Raw genomic sequence first — 20,598 nt, forward strand, 5'->3', positions numbered from 1 at the left:
TTTTTTTTTTTTTTTTTTTTTTTTTTTTTTTTTTTTTTTTTTAAAGAAGACACATTGCTTAAGAGGGGAAAATGCCTGTAAAACTTACCTTCTGTGTCACCCTGGCCAGTTGGTACAATCTGTCTAGCTTTTCTTTTTGAGCAGCCCCTGGTCACCTGCGTGCTGGTGAGCTCCCCGCATGGGCCCCCCCAGACGTTCACGTTCCTCTAACCAGGTGACCTTGGTTCACAGCCGTAACTGGGGAGATTTTGCTAAGTGACATCTTGGAGCAAAAGAGAAAAATCCCTCGCTTCTCTCAGGGTATGCTGTGGAAAAGAAGGGAAAGGCTGGATCTTCGTCAGCTGCATCAGTGTGCCTGCAAAAGGACTAATTTTCCCGGGGCTCTGTTTGTATTTTCAGTTGCAGCCACAATTAGGGACCTTCTTAAGTAAGTCATTAGAGTTAGGTGTGTGGAGTCGGCATGAGCATTAAAAACGGCTCCAGTTGTTGGGAGAGCTAAGTGGAGTTAAGCTAAGAGCACCGAGACGAGGTGGGGGGCCACAGAAGAAGCGGCTGCAACAGCTCCTGGCTGACCGTGTTATACCAGCTCTTGCACCTCTTAGGAGCGCGGTCGCTGGAAAATTTTCCAGATCTCTTGACGTCACAGCCTTACCATTTGCCTACTGCTGCTTGGATACAGAATGCAGCACTTAACCCTTGTCCTGCCGGGAGGCAGTGATTGAGCCGGGCAGCTGGGGCTCCGGATCATACAGTCTTTCCGCTTTTCTTACCTTTTGCTTGTGGCCTGGCCTTTTTCCCTTTTTTCCTGATAGAGGAGAAAAAGGGTAACGATTAAACACTTTGGTCTTAGGTGCGTTTGGCTTGGATTGTTTTACTAACGCTCCAGCATGATTTTCCCAAACCATGTACTTGCTGGTTGGAAGGCTGGGCTTTGAAATGCAGGTCAAGGGCAACGTGGCTACCTCCTGTGACAGTGTGCCCGCTCTTTCCCTCCGTCCCTCCGCCTCTTCTTTTCTACGAGGCTTTTGTTCTGTTTTGTTCTGGACTTTTGCCCGAGGACCCCAGCATTCACCGCCTGAGATGTGGAGGTTTTGAGAAGTAACCCGAGGCTCCTTCGCGCAGTCCTGTTTCGGACTCGATAACCTTCCGGTTCGCCTGCTCCCATTCCTGCGTTCGAGGCGAGTCGTTGGCCGGCTCGGGGCTGCCGGGCGATGCCTAGTACAGCCTGTTACTATGTGGCTGATCGGGGAGATAATCCTCGTAAACCAGTAACTGATAGCCTCATTCCCGTCTGTGGGCTTCGTGCTGTTTTGCTTCTTGTGTTTTTTGCTTTTGCAGCCAGCTCAGCCCGTGTCCTGCTGTCCTGCTAGCTGTGGGAAAAAGAAAATGCAGCTCGTCGAGCCAGTCAGTATTCCGGGTCCAGGCAGAATATGGAATAAAAATACGCTTGCCGTTTTTACTACAGGGTTTTTCCTTTTTTCTCCCTCCTCCTTGTTTGGCGCCCCTGAAGGAAAACACAGTGTGTTTAGTCCGTCATACACATCAAGAGGCGGGGAGACAGAAAAGCGCAGAAGAGCTTCACGTGGTTTCTCGGCATTCGTTGCCCCATCCCAGCAGAAAAACTTGCAGGCGTTCGAATGTTTGGAGAAGCCGCAGAGCCTGGATTGTAGTTTCAAAATGTCAAGGGATAAGCAAAGAAAGAAAACCTACGTCTCTAAGGGAGTATAGTGTCATATTTGAGATGCATTGCATAAGCACACAAACATGGCTCTAGATTTTATTGGTGATCTTCATGAACAGTTTTTTATTGAGGCAGAAAAATTATTTCCTGTAAATAATCTTAGTTCTAGCAGAACATTCCTCTTACCCTTACCTACCCCCAACACACACACACACACACACACACACACACACACACACACACACTGTAACGGAGGGCTGCCTGTCTCTGTTTTTACCCCACCGTGGGGCGGGGGGGGTAGTATGGTCCACTCTCTGAATCAGTGTCAGAAAAGGAAACTCCAAAGACAGGCTGGAGGGGAAGGCAGGAAGGAAGTCCCTTCATCTCCGAGGTTAGCCTTTCATTCTGCGGGTGTGACTGTCTCACAGCCTTCTGTTTCTGTCTGTCCTCCTTGCAGTTAAGATCCTTCTGTTCTACGTGATATTTTATGGCTGCCTGGCTGGCATCTTCATCGGAACCATCCAAGTGATGCTGCTTACCATCAGCGAATTCCAGCCCACATACCAGGACCGGGTGGCCCCCCCAGGTAACGCGAATACGTTCAGCTCTTCCACGGGAAAGACGGGTGCCACATTTTCACGCAAGAAGACATTTTTCTGAAAATTGTCTGTTAACGCGCTGGTAGACCGAGCCTGGTTTGATAGGAAAACGCAGGACTGCTCAGTGTTGTGGCCAGGCCTCCTGCCCGCATTGCAGACACAGCTCCGGGGCTCCCCCGCGTCTTCCCAGCTCTGCGGTGAGGGGTGAAGAGCCTCCCCCCCGCCCGCCCCCAGGCCTGCACCCTCCCCAGCTGCGGGACTCCCGATGAGGCCGCGACCTCCCCCACTGCCCAGCAGGTCAGTTAGTGGGGTCACTACAGGGCCCTTAGGCTCAGGCGCATTTTTCACTTTCTTGAGGGGACTGCGACTCTGATAAGTCCTTTAAAAAAAAAAAAATCACTTCAGCTCCTGTTTAGCAAGACGAAGTTAGTTTTAGGGATGATGAGAAGCTCGGAAGTGGCCAGTTACCCAGAGGGACAGGAGCCACGGCTTCAGGAGTCCACTCTCCCACCTGCTGTTGACTTAGCTTGACCTTGAACGACAACACACTCTCCTCTCACTTCTCCGTGTTTGTACCTGCTTGTTCAGTAGGAGTCTTACTGCTTGGCTGTCTAGACCCACTTTGCAGTTTCACTGTCTCCTTTAGCTGTGACCTGGGAGCTGTGCACAGCCGTCACCGTGCCCTGGGGAGGCCCACTGCCCATATGCCTGACGCTGGCAGGAAGACCAGACAGGAGGGCGACCACAAACCCGACCGTGCTCAGTGGCTCTTCTCAAATTCATTGTCGGGAGGACCCAGAGACAGGAAATGTTGCGCAGTTTCCGGGTTCTTGCGTTATAAATGACCTTGAGGCTGCCGCTGGGGGGGGGGGGGGGGGGGGGGGGGGTGGCGATGACGTGTCCCCTCTCCATTTTCCCTGGCAAGTGTTTAGTAACAGCTGCATTAGGTGACAGTCTGGAGGCCGTCTTCATGGCCCTGAGCAGCCTTGGTCAAGTGTGGGAAGTTTGTTGCAAACTTCTTGTGCCCATCTCCTTCTTGGGGTGTGAAGGACTCCAAGGAAGATCTCCAGAACACGGAGGTGGCCAGCGCCAAGTCAAATAGTCGTCCGCTATTAGAAAACCGTAGACATGGCCAGATAAATCTAGATCTAGGGGATTTTGGAAGCGGGGGAGAAAAACCAGTCGTGTAAGTAATATAAAACAACTTTAACCTGCTTGATAATCCACAGTTTCCAGCAACTGTTTCCCAACATCCGTAGGTGAGTGGAAAGGCTGAAGCAGAAACGCTGGTGTGTGCAGAGAAATGTAGGATCTTTACAGGTTGAATGCGGCTTTTGGGACAGGAAGGCGTGGCATGTCCCCTCCTGGTGGGATTTTTGTGGTAGCATTAGCAAGCGTCCTATAAATTTGTGCAGACCCTTATTTTTCTTTTATTTTTGTAAGCCCTCGGAAAGCGGTTCTTTGATTACGATGCTACTTTATAATTGTTCTCCAACTGAAAGCTGCAGGTTGACTCCAAAGCCAAGCATTTAATTTCCTAGCCTCAAAAAAAGTGCTCCTTGTCTGTGTAAACCGTGGGGAGTCAGCCTCCTAATAAAAGTAAACCTTTTCTTCCCGTTCTTTGCAGAAAGGGTGATTTCACTTTCAAAAAGCAAAGGCTAAAAGTGCCAGACCTTTTAAGCGGGGACCTGCCAATGACCTTGCCTCGCAAATCTGGTGAGGTGCTCGGTCCTTGCCCTCTTTCCCCACCTCCCTCCCCCTCCTTCAGCCCCTTCCTAAAAGGCACGTTCTTCGTCCCTATATTTAGTGTCCTCAGCAGTCGGGCTGACCCGACAGGCCGTCGCTTCTCCAGAGCACTGCTCGTGTCTCATTGTGGAAATATGCGTTCCCGTTCTTTGGCCCGAGTCATAGGAAAAGTGCTTCCTCAGATCCCCTTCTTCCCTGACCTGCTGCCTGGGCCCTTTATCTTCGTCATTTCTTTTCTTCCTCATCCACCACCTTGCCAGGAGCGTCTAGGCCCAGCCCCTTTTACCCTCACCTTCCCAAGGGACGTGACGCTCGTTCGAAAATGATAGTGGCCTTGGAGCAGGGAGGCCAGGTGGGCAGAGCCCTTGGTGGCGAGAAGTGCATCCCGGCACCGTCGTGCGTGCTCCGAGGGGACCCCAACGGGACCCTCCCCCTGGCATCTGTCGGAGCGGAGCTCAAGAATTTGTTTCTGACAGGCTGTTCCTTCGGTCTGCAGGCCGAACACGCTGCGGAAGAATGCCCCGGCGATCTTTCGGCTTCAGTGTTGGTAGCTCCAAGCTTCCGTTATCGTGAAAGTTGTAGGTTTCACGAACCCCGCATGCTTAAGTCAAACGAAGCTAGTGAGTGGGAAAGACTTGGTACATCACTTAAAGGTTTACGGACTTATCGATGCTATTATTAGCCGTGTCGGAGGCAGGAGCACAGAGCGGGCCTGACTCACTCTGAGCCTGAGCACGCCTCGCTACCTTGTAACTAGATCTCGTCTAAGTAACACGTGCGATCCTGGCCCGATGAAAGGGTGATGGAAGGGTGGCGATCGTGCGGGACATTTGGGTTTGACTGTAATGTTGGCTAAGCTGATACGCCGAACGTGGAAGTCTCAGTGGGGGGACCAAGGTACAGAATGGAGGTGAAATTTAAGGAGAAAAAAAGGATAGCGTGCTGTTTCTGGGCCTGAGCGATGGTGGCCCTTCGTGCCTGGGACCCTCCTTACAGAGTCGTCGTGTTGCTCTGGGATAATGGAACGGGTCGGCCCCACAGCCTGGAGGGCACACAGGGAGAGCTTCAGCTGCCATACGAGGTTGAAATACACCAAATTGTTCTGTGAGTCAGAAACGGTTGATTATTGGCCATTTGACATCGCTTGACCTAAATACGAGAGCAGCCTCAAGTTCGTAAGCCACGGTACAGGTTTCCACTGTCAAGCTGACCTGAGAAGGAAAAGCAGGAACTTTGAAGGTGGACACAGTCCCCACCATTCCGTGCCCTACTTCATCTCACTGAGCCTCAGTTGCCTCATCTGTAAAATGGGACTCCTACTCTGTGAGGATTTAATGAGTGTATGTAAAGTGAATGGGACCTTCTAGTGGCCAGCCTCGTGGCATGAAACAAAGGGTAGTTATTAGCAGCCACTTCTGTTCTTGCACTGGAGGCAGCGGTTTCCCTTCAGGTACTGAATTCAGTATTTCTAGACTGAGCTCTGGGTGACCCCTCAGGGCTGCTTTGTCCACACCGGTTTCACGAAGCGAACAGCGTCTTGGCTCTCCACGAAAAGCGTTCGGGAGCAATTGGATTAGGAAACCTGCTGACAGGTTTTTTTTAAGTGAAATCGAAGTGACCTTGTATTTGTTCTGTAGTCCAGCCGCTCCCTTCAAAATACCCACGCTGGCCGGGTGGGCCCTGCCCTGCTCTTCTCCCTGGGAGACCCTCTCGGGAAGTCCCCACCGGTGGCTGGTGGCACCCCCTCACTCTGTTCCCTGCCAGACCTGGAGAGGACGGGGGCCGCACGTGCCCACGCTCCCAACCCCGGTCCCCCACGTGACCCCCACGCCCCTTGCTGCCTGCCGGGCGCTATCCTGGAAGAGTCCCCTCCTCCACCCGCCCGCCCCTCCCCCAGCTCCGCTCCCGGAGTCACAGGGGAATGAAGTGCAGGTCACCGTCTGGGGAGATTCCCAGCCGCCCTGCTTCCCGGTAAGTGGGTGTGTGTTCCTGTTCTTCCTCTCCAGCTCTGTGGGGACGGCTTTTCTTTTTGTTTTGAAGAGATAGGGGGTGCCAAAAGAACTATTAACAGGTGCCACGGTACCCAGAATGGGTGGGGGAGGGCGGGGGGAGGGGGTGCAGCCCAGGCCACACTGGCACCCCCTGCAGGTGTGATTTCGTTTGGACCGTGAGAGGGAACAGGGCGGGCGCTGTAGTGCAGATCTCAGCGTAATGAAGCAGAATTCTTGAGGAATCACGACATCGGTCTCAGAATTGCTTATTTTTCTCAAACTCCGAATTTCAAGGGGGAGAATTGGAAACACGTGGCTTCCTTCTACTTTGGGTGAATTGCTGTTTCAAAGTGCCAATAGAGTGGCTTTAAAGTCTGTGTGTCTGTCTGTCTGTTGCTGTTTCCATCAGATCCTCTTGAGTCGTAATCTGGGAGCCGACACGATAAATGTACGGGGCTCCCCCGGCCCGGCCGCCTCTCACGTTCTCCCTCCTTCTCTCCTCCCTCCCTCAGATGGATCCTGCCAACCTGCCCCCAGAGTTTGGGGCTCTTGATGAGCTGGCATTGGTGGCAGTTGAGATTTCCAGAAGCTACTGTCCAGACCCCTAGTTTGGGCACAGTTTGGGTTTAGGGTGGCAAACTCCAGACTCATTCTTCAGAGTGTCCCCGCCTCACTGTTAGGCCTCAACAGCCCGCCTGCCTGTGCCCTTCTTCGTTTCTAAAGACCAAGATACAACTAATAAGTGAGCTCTTGGGTACACAGGACGCCTGACGATTAACTTAAAAATGTTCTTGGAGCCACAGAAAAATGAGCCTCACTCTGGGTGCTCATTTTAGACAAGTGAGCAGAGTGGTGACCTCTGACAAGCAGGACCAGGCAACAAATAACATGGAGGGATAACGGGGGGAAAAAATGCTGAATCCGTGAAATTTCATTCAGAGCTTTTGTGCCGTGCGCACTCTGTTGTGGAAGGAGCACCAGCCTCACGGTGCCTGCGGTGACATCGGATGGGCTGGGCTGCTCAGGGCGTTTATTCTAGTAATCTCGCGACCCCAGGGCCCATCCGACACAGGCCGCGAGAGAAGTTGGGGAGACGAAGGAGAGTCTAGGGATGTCTATCATCTACGGGCTTCCGATCAGAAAAGTGTGCCCTTCCCCACGTGTATGCATGAATGGACATCATCAGATATGTAGGATATCTTACTTCAGGTCATTGGCCACTTGGCGAACGTTACGTTTCGTATCTAGACGAGTCAAATCTGCTACATACGCTTGTTCTTCAGCTCGGTCTTCAACAGAAAAGCTTAACGTAAAATAGTAGGGTTTGGCTATTTGTTTACATTTTGTCTGTCTATACTTTCCCATTATAAAAGGTGGTATCTTTTATTAGGAAGAAGCACAATTATGAGCTATAAAATATCAAAGACAGGTCCCTATGAAATTAGTTGTGCTTCCAAGGTCCCCTGAACTAAATAATGCTCTCTCTGTTCACCTGAAAGTGAACATAGGACCGTAGGTAAGAGTCTGATGATAAAGGGTCATTCCAGAAGTGCAGGAGGGCCTTCCACCAAAGCGTGTGGCATTTAGCTTAGACGGGAGGAGAGATTTCCTCACGCCAGGCGTTGTTGAACATCCAGGCAGGCTCTAGAGAAAATCCAACAATTCTTCTTTAAAAGACTTTCCAAAGGGAGCAAATTCTCTGGCCTCCGGGAGGGTGTCGATGTGACTGTGGCTGACCCCAGGTGGTCGTCAAAAGCTGAGCCTACGAAGAAGGCGGGGCAAAGGCTGCTAGTTTCCAGAAAGCACAGAGGCACCTTTTTCCCTGTGCCCTCCCTGAATTTTGTTAGGTAAATCGATACTTACCTTGCAGACATTAAAAAAAAAAAAAAAAAAAATGCTGAAGGGGGAAGATGGTGTGTGTGCATGTGTGCGTATGGATACACGTCCAGATTCTGTACAACATCATACCCCCAGTTTTTTAAAATTCCCGGCTGCTCATCAGCTTGGAATGTGCAGGAGATAAATGGTATGCACGGACCGTGTGCACGGCTACATTTGTGTTTCTTTGCCTTGTGTGCCCTCATTAGTCACCATGGGTGCCCTCCTGGGGGTTTCTGTGGAAAATGATGCCTATTTAGAGTTCTTGGTCTGGTGACCGTGGGGTGAATTAAATGGCTGGTCCGGGCAGCTGTGCTTCCGGATTCACTGGAATAACGGTTCACGAGGCCACAATGGCCATATTCGAGTCTAAATGCTTCAGACTCACAAGTTAGATTGAGGAATTCATAAACTTGCTACATTATAAACCTACTTGGAAACAAAAATAATTCTTACTGGAAAGCCTTTCTCTTCTCGTTTCTCTTACTTGCTAGTCACCCCCCCCCCCCCCCCCCCTGCTATGAACACCTACTAAAGCCAAAAACTGAATGTTCTCCCGATTTGTTGCTCAAGAGACGGGGAACCAACGAAAGGCAAGCGTAGCTCTGGAAAGCAACTGCAAAGCCGAAGAGTAGTTGTTGTTTTAACTCCCAACTCTTACGTAAAGCTAACGTGCTCATTACAAAACCAAATACGAACATTTCACGTAGGCAAGTTACTCTTTCAGTCCTTCTAGGTGGCTTTGTCACATAATAAGCAAAATGTAATTTAAGGCAAACGGCCCCATCAGGGCAAAGCCATATAAAACTCAGCAGGGTGAATGTCAATTCAAGTTCAGAACACTGGCGAGGCAAAAGGTTGTATCTGTTTCCTGGAATATCATTTGAGACCACAAGCCGGTGATTGGGTGTTCTGCTATCTTTGGCCTCTGGGAGTTACCACTGGAAACAAAGCTCATCCTTGTCTAAAGTTCTGACTGACAACCTGAAGGAGTGGCCAGCGTGGAGCAAAGTATCCAGTCTAGTGAGAATACCGATCGGCAAGGTGGGATTCACGTGGCCCTTGGAGGGTGTCCGCGAAATCTTTGGACTCCAAATAACGAAGTTGCCAAATTCGATCGCGTTTCTTTCTGTCTTTTTTTTCCCCATGAGTCTGATAATGTAAAGTGAATGATTTAAAGGGTTTCGATACCGGGTCAAGGGTCTTTTCATTTGTCTCTTGTATGGATCTAATTGCTCTAGAGAAATTACTTTTGAATAGCAGAATTTGCCTAATGGTTTGGAGAAGATCCCATCGAGACCTCTCCTAATTAAGATCACCCAGAACAGAATAGGCGGGGGGATTGATGTCCGAGAGATTCCAGGAAAAGAACTTCTCAGGCCAGAAGGCTCTGGATGAAGGAAAGGGGAGGCAGAGCTGGCGGGGGATGGAGTGAGACCTTGCCCAGCCTCGGAGGTCGGGGGGGGGGGTTGGTGAGAGCAGACACTTGATCGTGCCCCCACTTGGCTGTATGTGCTCCATAGCCGAGGGGTTAGAGAGAGGAACTGATTGCCTGATCCAAATCATGGATGCTTCTTTTCTGGAAGCGACCTTTAGACCAGAAGTTGGGTATCTTAAAAGGGTGGTCACTAAAGCTTATGGCAGTTACACCTTCGAGATCCTTCGGAAACTCCAAAGGGAGACTTTAGCCTACAAAAGACAGGAAGGCATGGCTGAGCTGCCCGGGGTCGGTCTGTCACTGCTGGCCTCCCTCTCCCCCAAGGCTGTGGTATCCCTTCACGTGGAAAGGACAGGGCAGTGACTTTGGCTCAAGGTCTGATCCAGCTGGGCACGTCACAGGATTGTAAGACCCTGTGCTTAACTATTTTACCTCTTGGTTTCTCGGCCTCACAGTCGCCGATTTTTCACGCGTTTTCGAGCTGTGTCTCACACGGTAACGCACAGGCTCCGTGGGGCTTAGATGTGAGCCACACTTACCGAAGGGTTCGAGCTCTTGGGCGGAAGTTGGTAGGATTCCGTTACGTGATATTCACGATTTCTCCTTGGCCCCGTCTAGAGACACACGAGGCCAGGTGCGTACAGCTTTGCTGGGCCCGCGATGCCCCTGGGTGTGCAGTAATAATGTCCGCCGTTTCCGCAAATTCGACGCTTAACCACAGAGGTGCTTGCTGATGGGAATCACTGGTGTTTGTCTCTGGCTGAGCGTGAACTTCGCCTTGGCCATCGGTCCCAGGCTCCTGAAAGATGCACTTACTAGCTGTGCCCGTTTGCTCGTAAGGTCCCGGAGCACTGAGTCAGGACGGCCGATGCTTTGGGGTCTCACGCGCATCACCCGGCCTCTTCGAATAGCGGAGACCTCGGACTTGGCAGCACGAGGGCGTGAGAAGCACTCCGCGTAAAGCCGCCGTCTGTCCCCGCGGTCCTTCTGCCTCTGAGAGATCCGAGGAGCACGTCACCCAGTCCCGGAGATGGCACCTTGCCCTGTGACTGGCCCCGGGAAGAGGGACCGCAGAAGGGGCCGGGACAGCCGGCGCTGGACGCCCCTCGTGATTAAGTCTTGCCGTGTGCTGTCAACGTGCCCTTCGAGGTTCACCTTCCTCCTTTAAAGCCCCCGAGTGAGACTCTCCAGATCTCTGCCGGGCTCGCTGACCACCTGTCAGCATTTTGAGTTTTGCCTCGTCAGCCGCTCTGCCGAGGGACCGCGGCCGGCACCGTTGTCCCTTATCACTCAGCCGGCGGCCCCTTCCCCACCACCACCTTCCCGAAGGTTAGGGGAGAGCCTGCCGCCTTTCTAATAGCTGATCTCCTCTTCGCCCTTCTCTCTGCCCCATCTCCTGCCTTCTCCCCAAGCCTGGAAACGCCGTGTACCCTGCACGTGCAGATGTTGGTTTCTGCTCGCACTCCCGCCCCCGTCACACGCTGCCCCTGACGTGGATGTCAGCAGACCTGTGGGACGCGGGACAGAGGGGAAGGCGTGTGCCTCTGTCTTCTGGCTGCCGGGCTCTCCCGGGGCCTCAAGGGGTCGGTGCCCATCAGGCCGCACTCTCTGCCGACTGCAGGGTTATTCCAGGAAAACACCCCGTCCTCCGGGGTTCTGGTGAACCTCTGGCCTTGGGCCTAACCCCGCACTTCTACAAGTCCGGGCTAGTCCCCTCCATCGAAAGGTCTGGTTTCTAAGGCCAACCAGGAATGCTCCCCCCCCCCCCCGGCCTTGCGCATTTTAGTGGGGCGTCCGTCCTACTGACCATACTCTCTCAGGCATGAGATCCCAGCAGAAGCTTCCACTCACATTTTATTTTATTTTATTTTAATTTTTGCAGGTATGTGCCATTTAAAAAAAATTTTTTTAATGTTTATTTATTTTTGAGACAGAGCATGAGCAGGGGGAGGGGCAGAGAGAGAGGGAGACACAGAATCTGAAACAGGCTCCAGGCTCCGAGCTGTCAGCACAGAGCCCGACGCAGGGCTTGAACTCCCCAGCCGTGAGATCATGACCTGAGCCGAAGTCGGACGCTCAACCAGCTGAGCCACCCGGGTGCCCCTTCTGCCACTTTTTATCATATTGTCTCCTTGTGCTACAAATGGTCACAGCTTAATGTAGGAAAAGGTGGATTTAAATCGCGCTAGTCATACATTTTTCTGGGGTTTGCAAGAACCTAAAAAATAATATTTTTAATTGTAGCATTCGCTGTTTACTTTTAACTGATGACTGTTGGGTGAGCAAGTCCCGATACTTTTCCTTGGACTCTTCTCCATCGCTGTTGTCAGCTCTCCACCCCCCTGGATTCTTCAGGTCCCGCGTTGTCCTCTCTGAGCTGATTGCTCGTGTCACTTATCAAGTCATTGGTCTTGGGCAGCCCCACACGTTTCCCGTCTTCATCCGTAGTTTTTCCATTCTTCTAGGGAAGTGCAGGCATGGAAGAACTTGCCCCCTGAGCTGCGCCTCCCCCAGGATTTAAGCATTTCTGAAGCTCGAAGCCACCCTTAGTCACTAGAAAAAATAGCAGCCGTCGAGCCCCAGCCCCTGCCTGTCCTCCCGCCTCGCAGATGGCGCTGCTAAATAGTTCCTGTTCGCTCATCTTCGTCGTGCCTGTGTCACGATCACCACTCTCCGGTTCTAACTCCCCAGGGCCAAGGTTCTCAAACCCGAGAGGCTTAAGGATCCTTCAGGCTCGTTAGCGCAGAGGTTGCGACTTGGCAGGTCTGGCGTGGAGCCTGTGGGGCTGCAGGTTTGACCAGCCCCCGGGGTGACGTGAGGTGGCACGTTGGGGGTGTTGTGCCCAACACAAAGAGGGCGGGTCTGGGGTCTGGAGCCAGGATTAGAATAGGATTGTCAGGTTTAGCAAACAAAATACGGGACACCCAATTAAATTTGGTCATCAGGAAACCACGAGTCGATTTTTATAGAAGTGTGTCCTAAATATTACATGGGACATAACTTTTTTTTTTTTTAACGTTCGTTTTGAGAGAGGGAGAGCTCATGCTCATGCGTGTGCACGCATGTGAGTGGGGGAGGGGCTGAGAGAGAGGGAGAGTCCCAAGCAGGCTCCTCAACTGACAAAAGGGGCTCCATCCCACGAACTGGAGATGATGAACTGAGCTGACATTAAGAGCCCGTCCCTTAGCTGACCGAGCCACCCAGGTGCCCCGTGGGACATACTTCTATAAAAGTCAGTTGACGGTTTATCTGAAATTCAAATTTAATCAGGCATCTTGCATTCTATCTGGTGATGCAATTGTGCTAGAAAGCAGTGGATTGAAGGGTGCCCAGGTGGCTCAGTCCGTTGAGTGTCTGACTTTTGATTCCGACTCAGGTCATGATCGTGGCTTCAACCCTTGCATCGGGCTCCTTGCTGACAGTGCAGAGCCTGCTTCAGATTCTCTCTTCTTCTCTCTCTCAAAATAAACTTAAAAAAAAAAGGCAGTGGATTGAGTCACCACCCATCGCCCCTGTCTATAGTGCTGTGTAGTATTATTCAAATACCTATCTTAGGAAGTCTTGTGATGGCAGAGGCTTTTGAAAATTAAAGACTAAAAGGTTGGTTAAGGGGCACCTGGGTGGCTCAGTCAGTTAAGCGTCCGACTTCGGTTCAGATCTCGCGGTCTGTGAGTTCGAGCCCCACATCGGGCTCTGTGCTGACAGCTCAGCCTGGAGCCTGCTTCGGATTCTGTGTCTCCTCTCTCTGCCCCTCCCGTTCGCGCACGCTCTCTCTCTCTCTCTCTCTCTCTCTCAAAAATAAACATTTAAAAAAAAATTTTTAAATCGTTGGTTAAAAGAGTGAAAATCCAGGGAGGGTAATTATACTTCGAATTTTTACCACTGGCCCTTGACTTGCTCAGAATACCCACTTGCTTTTGGAATGGAAAGCAAGGATGGCAACTGCACGTAAAGGCCAAGTTCATCCAGTTTGGGTTAAAAGATGCACAGAAATACTCCGTTGAGTAGTCTGGAGTCTTGTAGAGTCTGGGGTGGTCATCTGTTCCGTACAGGAAGGAGTCAAAGACCTCTGTGCTCAAAGGCTTGCTCGCAGTCAGGGAAACGAGTTTCCTGCACGATGTGCGAGCTGGGTATGCGTCTTGTTGACCACGAGCATGTGGGACTGTTGGCCACATAAGGATTCTGGAGTGCTGCATACACACATCGAAATCCTGGTTCCACCTCCTCTCTGTGACCTTGGGCCAGGCGCTTAGCCTTTCCGTGCAGTGTTTTCATTCATAAAATGGCGATAATGCCTATCAGGGAGTGTTGCTGAGTAAGTAAAATGATCTAGGATAGCAAGACGCCGTCACTGGTACTCAGGTACTCAATCAAAGTGCCACAGAAGTGATTTTACAAGAGAGGCAAGAATTTAACCTGTTCTTTTTAGTAGGTGCGATGAGTGAAGGATGGTTCGTACGTTGTGAACCTGCTTTGGGATTATCTTGGCTGACTGCCTTCTTACTAACAGTTTTCTGTGTTTTTCTACCTGGTCTAGGATTAACACAGATTCCTCAGATCCAAAAGACTGAAATTTCCTTTCGCCCGAACGACCCCAAGAGCTATGAGGCATATGTGCTCAACATAGTTAGGTTCCTGGAGAAGTACAAAGATTCAGCCCAGAAGGATGAAATGATTTTTGAAGATTGTGGCAGTAAGTAGACTCATCTTGGACGTTTGTGGTTGGTTCATTCTTACTTCCCGTTTCTATTTGTTATCTAACAATTGCAAGATCGACCCTTGAAGTAATTCAGTGATTGAACCCTGGCCATATTGAGAGGACACTGTTTTCTTTTCTTTTTGTTTTTTTTTGTTTTAAAGCGAGACGACTTTATGGTTTAGGCTTGGATGCAATGGAGAAACAATGTAGCTTCAAGTATTACGATTATCAGCATTTGAAAAGCATCTTATTTTAAAAACACTCCAGGCACCCTTCCGACTCACAGACCACAATTACAGTTACGGTTCTCTTACACCCATTGATTTCGAGAGGCACGATTGTTTATATTTCCAGATTTCTGCCTCGGCCCCCAGGGCTTTCTCTTGCGATGGCTCTTTGACATAATTGGCCGTAACTACACTGATACGGATAGAGGATGATTTCTGGCCAGGGTAGAGGCCTTCCTAGACCCTGCTGGGGGTGGCTGGTGCAGTACGTCTCCGGTAGCCGAGCATTTGGATGAGGAAATGACCGATGAATGGCGAAGGGTGGCTCTTGGTTTCATTAAGCCACTGGATGGAATACATTGCCTGGCGTGTGCATTATCCAGCCGTGTTTTCGTACCCACTTAGACGGGATGTCCGTCTGAGTTACGAGGCGGTGCCTGTCCTTCCTGTCCTGCCAACACCAGCTCCTTATGGGGCGAACTGTCACGTTAAGCCATCCGGAAAAGAGTGGAAGAAATATTTTCACTACCTTTTTCCTTAGGACTTAAAGGGGGTTTTCGTCTCACTTTGTAGTAACTCAAAGGCCTGTATGTTCAAAGGCCTGTATGAAAGTCATTAGGGTGAATCACTTCACTGGAGGCGGACTGAGTTGAGGCACTTGACCGTTTGAAGGGAAAAGAGTTAACTTGTGACCTTAGAAATACAAATTTTGGCGTTTGCATCGGTTTCCCGTAGGATGCTTTTGTACTAACTCTGAATTCTCTATTTCGTGCGCTCTCTCTCTGGCTTTGTTACGGGCTGTGAATAAAAAATACTACATTACAATTTCTCAGCTGAACAAATGCCAGGAAGAAGTCCCAGCTTGAACAAGCAAACATTGAAAAAAAAAAAAAATTGTCTTTAAACCTTGAACAGTGGCGAAAAGGAAGAAAAGAATTCTTTCCTTACCGTTTAACCTGCTAATTAGGGGCACGGACAGCGGCTTAGCCGTGGCCGGGCAGCTGTGACCAGAAGCCTCCCAGTTCTGAAAATTACTGATGCTCCTTTTCATTTGTGCTCTAATTGTAATGTCCCTGTTCATGAGCTCAGTGATGTTGACCTGTGTCAGTGAGGCTGACGGGTGATCGGGTTTCCTTTCAGTCTCCTCACTGGCTGAGTCACCCGTTATTTAAAGGAAGAGACACATGGCCACAGACCACACATCACGCCCCAATCATCAAAGCCCCGTGAAGCCATGACGCGGGGTCATTTACCAGCAATTGCTTTGGGTAAAAGACGTTTCCCGCGTCCGTGAGATCAGAGGTGGTTTGCTGGGAATCCGCGCCTTCGTTCAGGCCGAGCACTAAATGCAGACCGGCCCGGTCTTGGGATGGGTCGTGGTGACCAGGAGGGACCCTCTCTGCTTCCTTTCTCGGGGGCGCCGAGGGAGTCGTTGGTATGTTGTAAGCACGGTGTTTGCGTTTTCAGATGTGCCCAGCGAAATCAAGGAACGGGGAGAATTCAACAACGAACGGGGAGAGCGGAAAGTGTGCAGGTTCAAGCTCGAGTGGTTGGGAAATTGCTCCGGAATAAACGATGAGACTTACGGCTACAAAGAGGGCAAACCGTGTGTCCTCATAAAGCTCAACCGAGTTCTGGGCTTCAAACCTAAGGCAAGTAATGTTTGAAGTCATAGAACTTGAGCCGTTTTCATTTGGGCAGAGCATCTAATAGGCGTGAGGAGAGCGTAGAAAGAAGGGTTAGTCTCCCCAGTGGCGACTGACTTACTTTCCTTCCTCCCTCCCTCCCTCCCTCCTTCCCTCCTTCCCTCCTTCCCTCCTTCCCTCCTTCCCTCCCTTCCCCCTTCCCTTTCCCCTTCCCTTCCTTTCCCTTTCCCTTCCCCTTCCCCTTCCCCTTCCCCTTTCCCTTCCCTTCCCTTCCCTTCCTCTTCCTTCCTTCCGTCCTTTTTATTTCTTTTTTTGGGGGGGGGTACTGAATGAGAATGAGATTTCACTGCAAAACGAGAAGCTGGACACCATTCAGACTGAACTTTGATAACCGTGGTGTTGGCCTTGGATACTGTTGCAGCTTCGAGTGGGTAAACGGGACTTGAGGCCACTGAAAGATGGCACCTTGCCATCATTCACCATTAGGTGGGGCGATAGTTGACTCTTTAAAAGAAGGAAAAGTATATTGGTGTTATCTCTGCTCTTCCAAAACTGGTTATTTCACTCTGTCCTTCAGGTCAGGGGAAATAGAGCCGCGCTTTTCCCTTCGGTGAGGCTGCTTCCCGCAGCTCTCCCGCATCCACCCTCGGGGTGGGGGAGCACTGCCCTTCCATGCAGGGTTGTCAGTTGTTAATATTTTTAAAAAATTTGGTTTTGAGTTGACTTATTTTTGAGACAACGCGAGCGGGCGGAGGGGCAGGGAGCGAGGGAGAGAGAGAATCCCAAGCAGGCTCCACGCTGGCAGCCTGGAGCCCGATGTGGGGCTCAAACTCCCAAACCATGAGATCGTGACCTGAGCCGAGACCAGGAGTCGGGTGCTTAACCGACTGAGCCCCCCCCAGGCGCCCCGAGTTTTTCTGATAGGAATTGACTGCGGGGTGCTGAGTGACATGAGCAAACCTAACTTCATTTCCGGACCCTGGCGCTCTCGTTCGTTTGCTTTCTGCTCTGTGCCATTACTTTGTGGCCACAATGCTTGCTGCTCCCGAGTCGTATTTACAAAAAGAAAACCGAGGCCGAGATGAGAAGTTCTAACTGAACCCAGTGGGGCGCCTCAAACTCCTTTACCGTCTCCGGAGGGTGTGTGGGATGGACGGTTGCCCGGCTGGCCGACGCGACGGCCCTGCCGCCACGGAAGCTGGCGCACCTCGCTCCCGACAGAACTTCAGTCTTCTTTGTACTGGAGTTAGGATGTGCTGGAGGAGAGATGGTGAGAAGCGTCCCGTCACACTTCCGGCTGGGCTGCATCCGCCAGGGAGCTCTTCGCCTAGCCCAACCGGCTGTTCCGCCACGAACGGGATTGGTGCGGTGGCCCAAAGGGAAGGCGCCTCTTTCTGTCCAGTCCGGTTTGTCTCTGGTCTCCACCCGCTGCCACCCTCTAATTCATCACCCCGTTTTGTCGTTAGGAATTCTTGTCAGAGGGTGCGGTACCCCAGGGTGTCCTCGAGGTGCCTTTTGCCTCGCCCTCAGAGGGGTACGTTCTGGCAACTTCTTCATCAACGAGCCGTTTTCTCTTTGTGTCTTTAACGGTCGTGGTGGTGCTGGCCGAAAGGTCCGAGGGAGTCCGATCTAGATGGTCGGTTTCTTGTGTTCTACAACAAAGAGCATCAGAAACAGTAGTTCTCTAGTGATTCGCAGAATTGCCCCTTTTATCTTCGGTTAGGCTGTGTATGTGTTACGTCTCCTACCGAGACTCCCGTCCTGACCTGGTCGAGCAAGCGGGTGGCTGTCTTTGGGGAACGATGCTCATCACACCTCTCCTGAGGTGGCTTGGGGCCGGGGCTGTAGGAGGGAGCGCTCTAGACGGTTCCTCACGGCGGGGATCTTCAGAGTGTACTCTGGGCCCCTTCAGGGGGTTCGCGCTTTCACAAGACCCCCTTCACGCGGGGCCCAGCTGCCTTTACCCGTTTTCATATAGGACTTGACAGAAAGAGTTGGAAATGCTCCTTAAATGGCAGCGCGTCTCCCAGAGAGTCAAAGGGAAAAACAAAAACCGAAAAAAACCAAAAAAAACACCTGCTTGAGGGAACCGGGTGGCGTGATTTATTCACGGGGTAGGAGGAAAGCCCAAGTTTCATCAAAACAAATGTCAACCAACCTTTCCGTCCAATTATTACGACCTTCTTAATGAGGAATATTAGTGCCGGGTTGGCCTTTATTTTCCAGCGTCCTTGAGGAACGTTTGCCACCCTGGGTTACGCTGGGAGTTCCGCGTGGCGCCGGGCCGCGTCGCAGCCTCGCTGTGGCCTCGCGGAACGCGGGCACGGACTTGTGTTTTGCGCTTTGTTACCGGAGTTGACTCTTCGTGCCCCGTGGGTGCCCGTTTGTGCTCCAGGCCCCCTTGGGTTTTTCAGAAGTCGTGGGAACTGACTCACAGACTCGTTGACCGGCGTGGGTTTGTATTTTTAGCCTCCCAAGAATGAGTCGTCGGAGGCGTACCCAGTGATGAAGTATAATCCCTACGTCCTGCCCGTCCAGTGCACCGGCAAGGTAAGGGGGCGCCTAGTTACCAAAGGGGGGGGTGGGAGGGGAGACCGGGTGGGACCGTCGTCCGTTAGAGGTGCAACTTGGACGGGGGAAGCGAGGCCTGTCGCTTCCGGGCACGGGCCTCGATCGAGCCGTAGCGGCGCGGGGTAGAATGTCTGAGAGAAAGCGGTAACAAGACTCAGACCATATGTGGGTTTCTCCACGAGAACAAGAAACCGAATTACCGGCGTCCAATCAGCCGGAATCTTGGTTTACGGGACCGAGAGTTAACCAGCCCACACGGGGCCTCTCTGGCCCCCGTGGCGTGTGGCACGTTCGAGGCCACCTTTTTGTTTTGTTTCGTTTCGGACGGTTTCCCATTAAAAAAATGTGTTTTGGGCTTTTCTGGAAAAAACAACGAAAGCTGTAACAGCGCGTGCTCCCTTTAGACCTGAAACTAGGCTCCTGCCGGATGGATCGTTTACAGAGAGGGCAGACTGAGGAAGGGGGGTGTCTGGGAACAGCCCCATTTTATGGCCACACCGAGAAAGCAGATGGATGCCAAGAGAGTGAGAGGCGGTTACCAAGCCCCTCGGGGAGGAGACCCCTGAAGCGCCATCCACTGGGCGACCACCGGTGGCTTTCTGACTCCCGGTGGCAGGTCCCTTTCTCGGGGTGCGGGCTCTGGAGACCTGCTTGGTTGGCCTTTGCCGCGGTTCCCTCCCTTGCGCCGCGAGAATAGGCTCCTTTTGCGACCGCTCCCGCGGCTGCCGGGGAGCAGGCCCTGCGCGTGCGCGGCCTCCCCTCGCGTCCGCGAGGCGGCCGTGTCCTCGGTGGCTGAGGTCCCCTTGGCCTCCCGGGGAGGCTGGAGCAGGCGCGTCGGGACGGCGGGCGGCCCCGGGGCGGCAGTTTGCGCGCCGCTCCGTGGGATCCCGCGTCGCGGCCGCGACCATGGCCGGCGGCCCGGGCCGCGAGCCGTTACAACCTGTGCCCCTCTGGTTTGCAGCGAGACGAAGACAAGGACAGAGTTGGGAACGTGGAGTACTTCGGCCTGGGCGGCTACGCCGGCTTCCCCCTGCAGTACTACCCCTACTACGGCAAGCTGCTGCAGCCCAAGTACCTGCAGCCCCTGCTGGCCGTGCAGTTCACCAACCTGACCATGGACACTGAGATCCGCATCGAGTGCAAGGCGTTCGGTGAGAACATCGGGTACAGCGAGAAGGACCGCTTCCAGGGACGCTTTGATGTAAAGATTGAAGTTAAGAGCTGATCGCAAGCACAGATCCTTCCCACTAGCCATTTAAAACAGTTAAAGATACAAAAACAAACACCTACTAGTCTTGAATAAACTGTCATACGTATGGGACCTACACTTAATCTCTCTGCTTTACACTAGCTTTCTGCATTTAATAGGTTAGAATGTAAATTTAAAGTGTAGCAATAGCAACAAAATATTTATTCTACTGTAAATGACAAAAGGAGAATAAAAATTGAGCCTTGGGACGTGCCCATTTTTACTGTAAATTATGATTCCATTACTGACCCGTAGTAAGCAGTGTTTCTGGCCCCTAAGTATTGCCGCCTCGTGTATTTGATTTCGTGTATGGTACCATAGGTGCACCTGGTCGTTTTTCAAGCCATGTTTTATCGTATCTGTTTTCTACTTTATGTGAGCGAGGTTTGCCGTCCACGGTGTAAATACTCAACGGGAATAAAACTGGCATGGTACTTTTTTTTTCTTTCTGTTCTTTTGGGTTTGGCTCTTTCGGAGGCAACGGCCCATCGGTGAGCATTTTTAACACACTCCATACATAGTCTCTCTCCCTGTGGTGTCGGGTCTTTTTCTTTCTTTGTGTTTTGTTTCTGTTTTCCTGGGGCTGGGGGTGGGGGGGGGGCTGTCATGGGGGAACTGCCCTTGAAATTTTAAGTGACGCTACAGAAAACACGAAACGGTGATGGGTTGTGTCGTGCTTTGTACCGAATGCCGTCTTGCCGTTCTCCCCTTGTCCTCCAGTATGTTCTGAAGCCGCGTAGGAGACCTGGATCGCCTGTCGCTTTGGCAAAGTGACAGGACTCATTCATTCGCTTTGGACATTTTCTCTTCCTTTCCTTTTTTCCTTTCTCTGGAGGCATCACACGCTGGTGCTGTGTCTTTATGAATGTTTTA

General features: G+C 51.6%; 1 protein-coding gene across 1 annotated transcript in view; it reads left to right on the forward strand.

The window, feature by feature from the left end:
* ATP1B1 (ATPase Na+/K+ transporting subunit beta 1) overlaps positions 1-19,967 on the forward strand; it is a 22,690-nt gene extending 2,723 nt beyond the window's left edge. Inside the window, exons 2-6 of the mRNA XM_049633881.1 lie at positions 2,139-2,267; positions 13,871-14,026; positions 15,727-15,911; positions 18,375-18,455; positions 19,438-19,967. Of these exons, the coding sequence (XP_049489838.1) occupies positions 2,139-2,267; positions 13,871-14,026; positions 15,727-15,911; positions 18,375-18,455; positions 19,438-19,701 (815 nt within the window). The 3' untranslated portion in view covers positions 19,702-19,967. The remainder of the gene's footprint in view (positions 1-2,138; positions 2,268-13,870; positions 14,027-15,726; positions 15,912-18,374; positions 18,456-19,437) is intronic.
* Positions 19,968-20,598: the final 631 nt, after the last annotated feature.

The sequence above is a fragment of the Panthera uncia genome, chromosome F1, assembly GCF_023721935.1.
Source record: "Panthera uncia isolate 11264 chromosome F1, Puncia_PCG_1.0, whole genome shotgun sequence".
In the NCBI taxonomy this organism is placed as follows: Eukaryota; Metazoa; Chordata; class Mammalia; order Carnivora; family Felidae; genus Panthera; species Panthera uncia.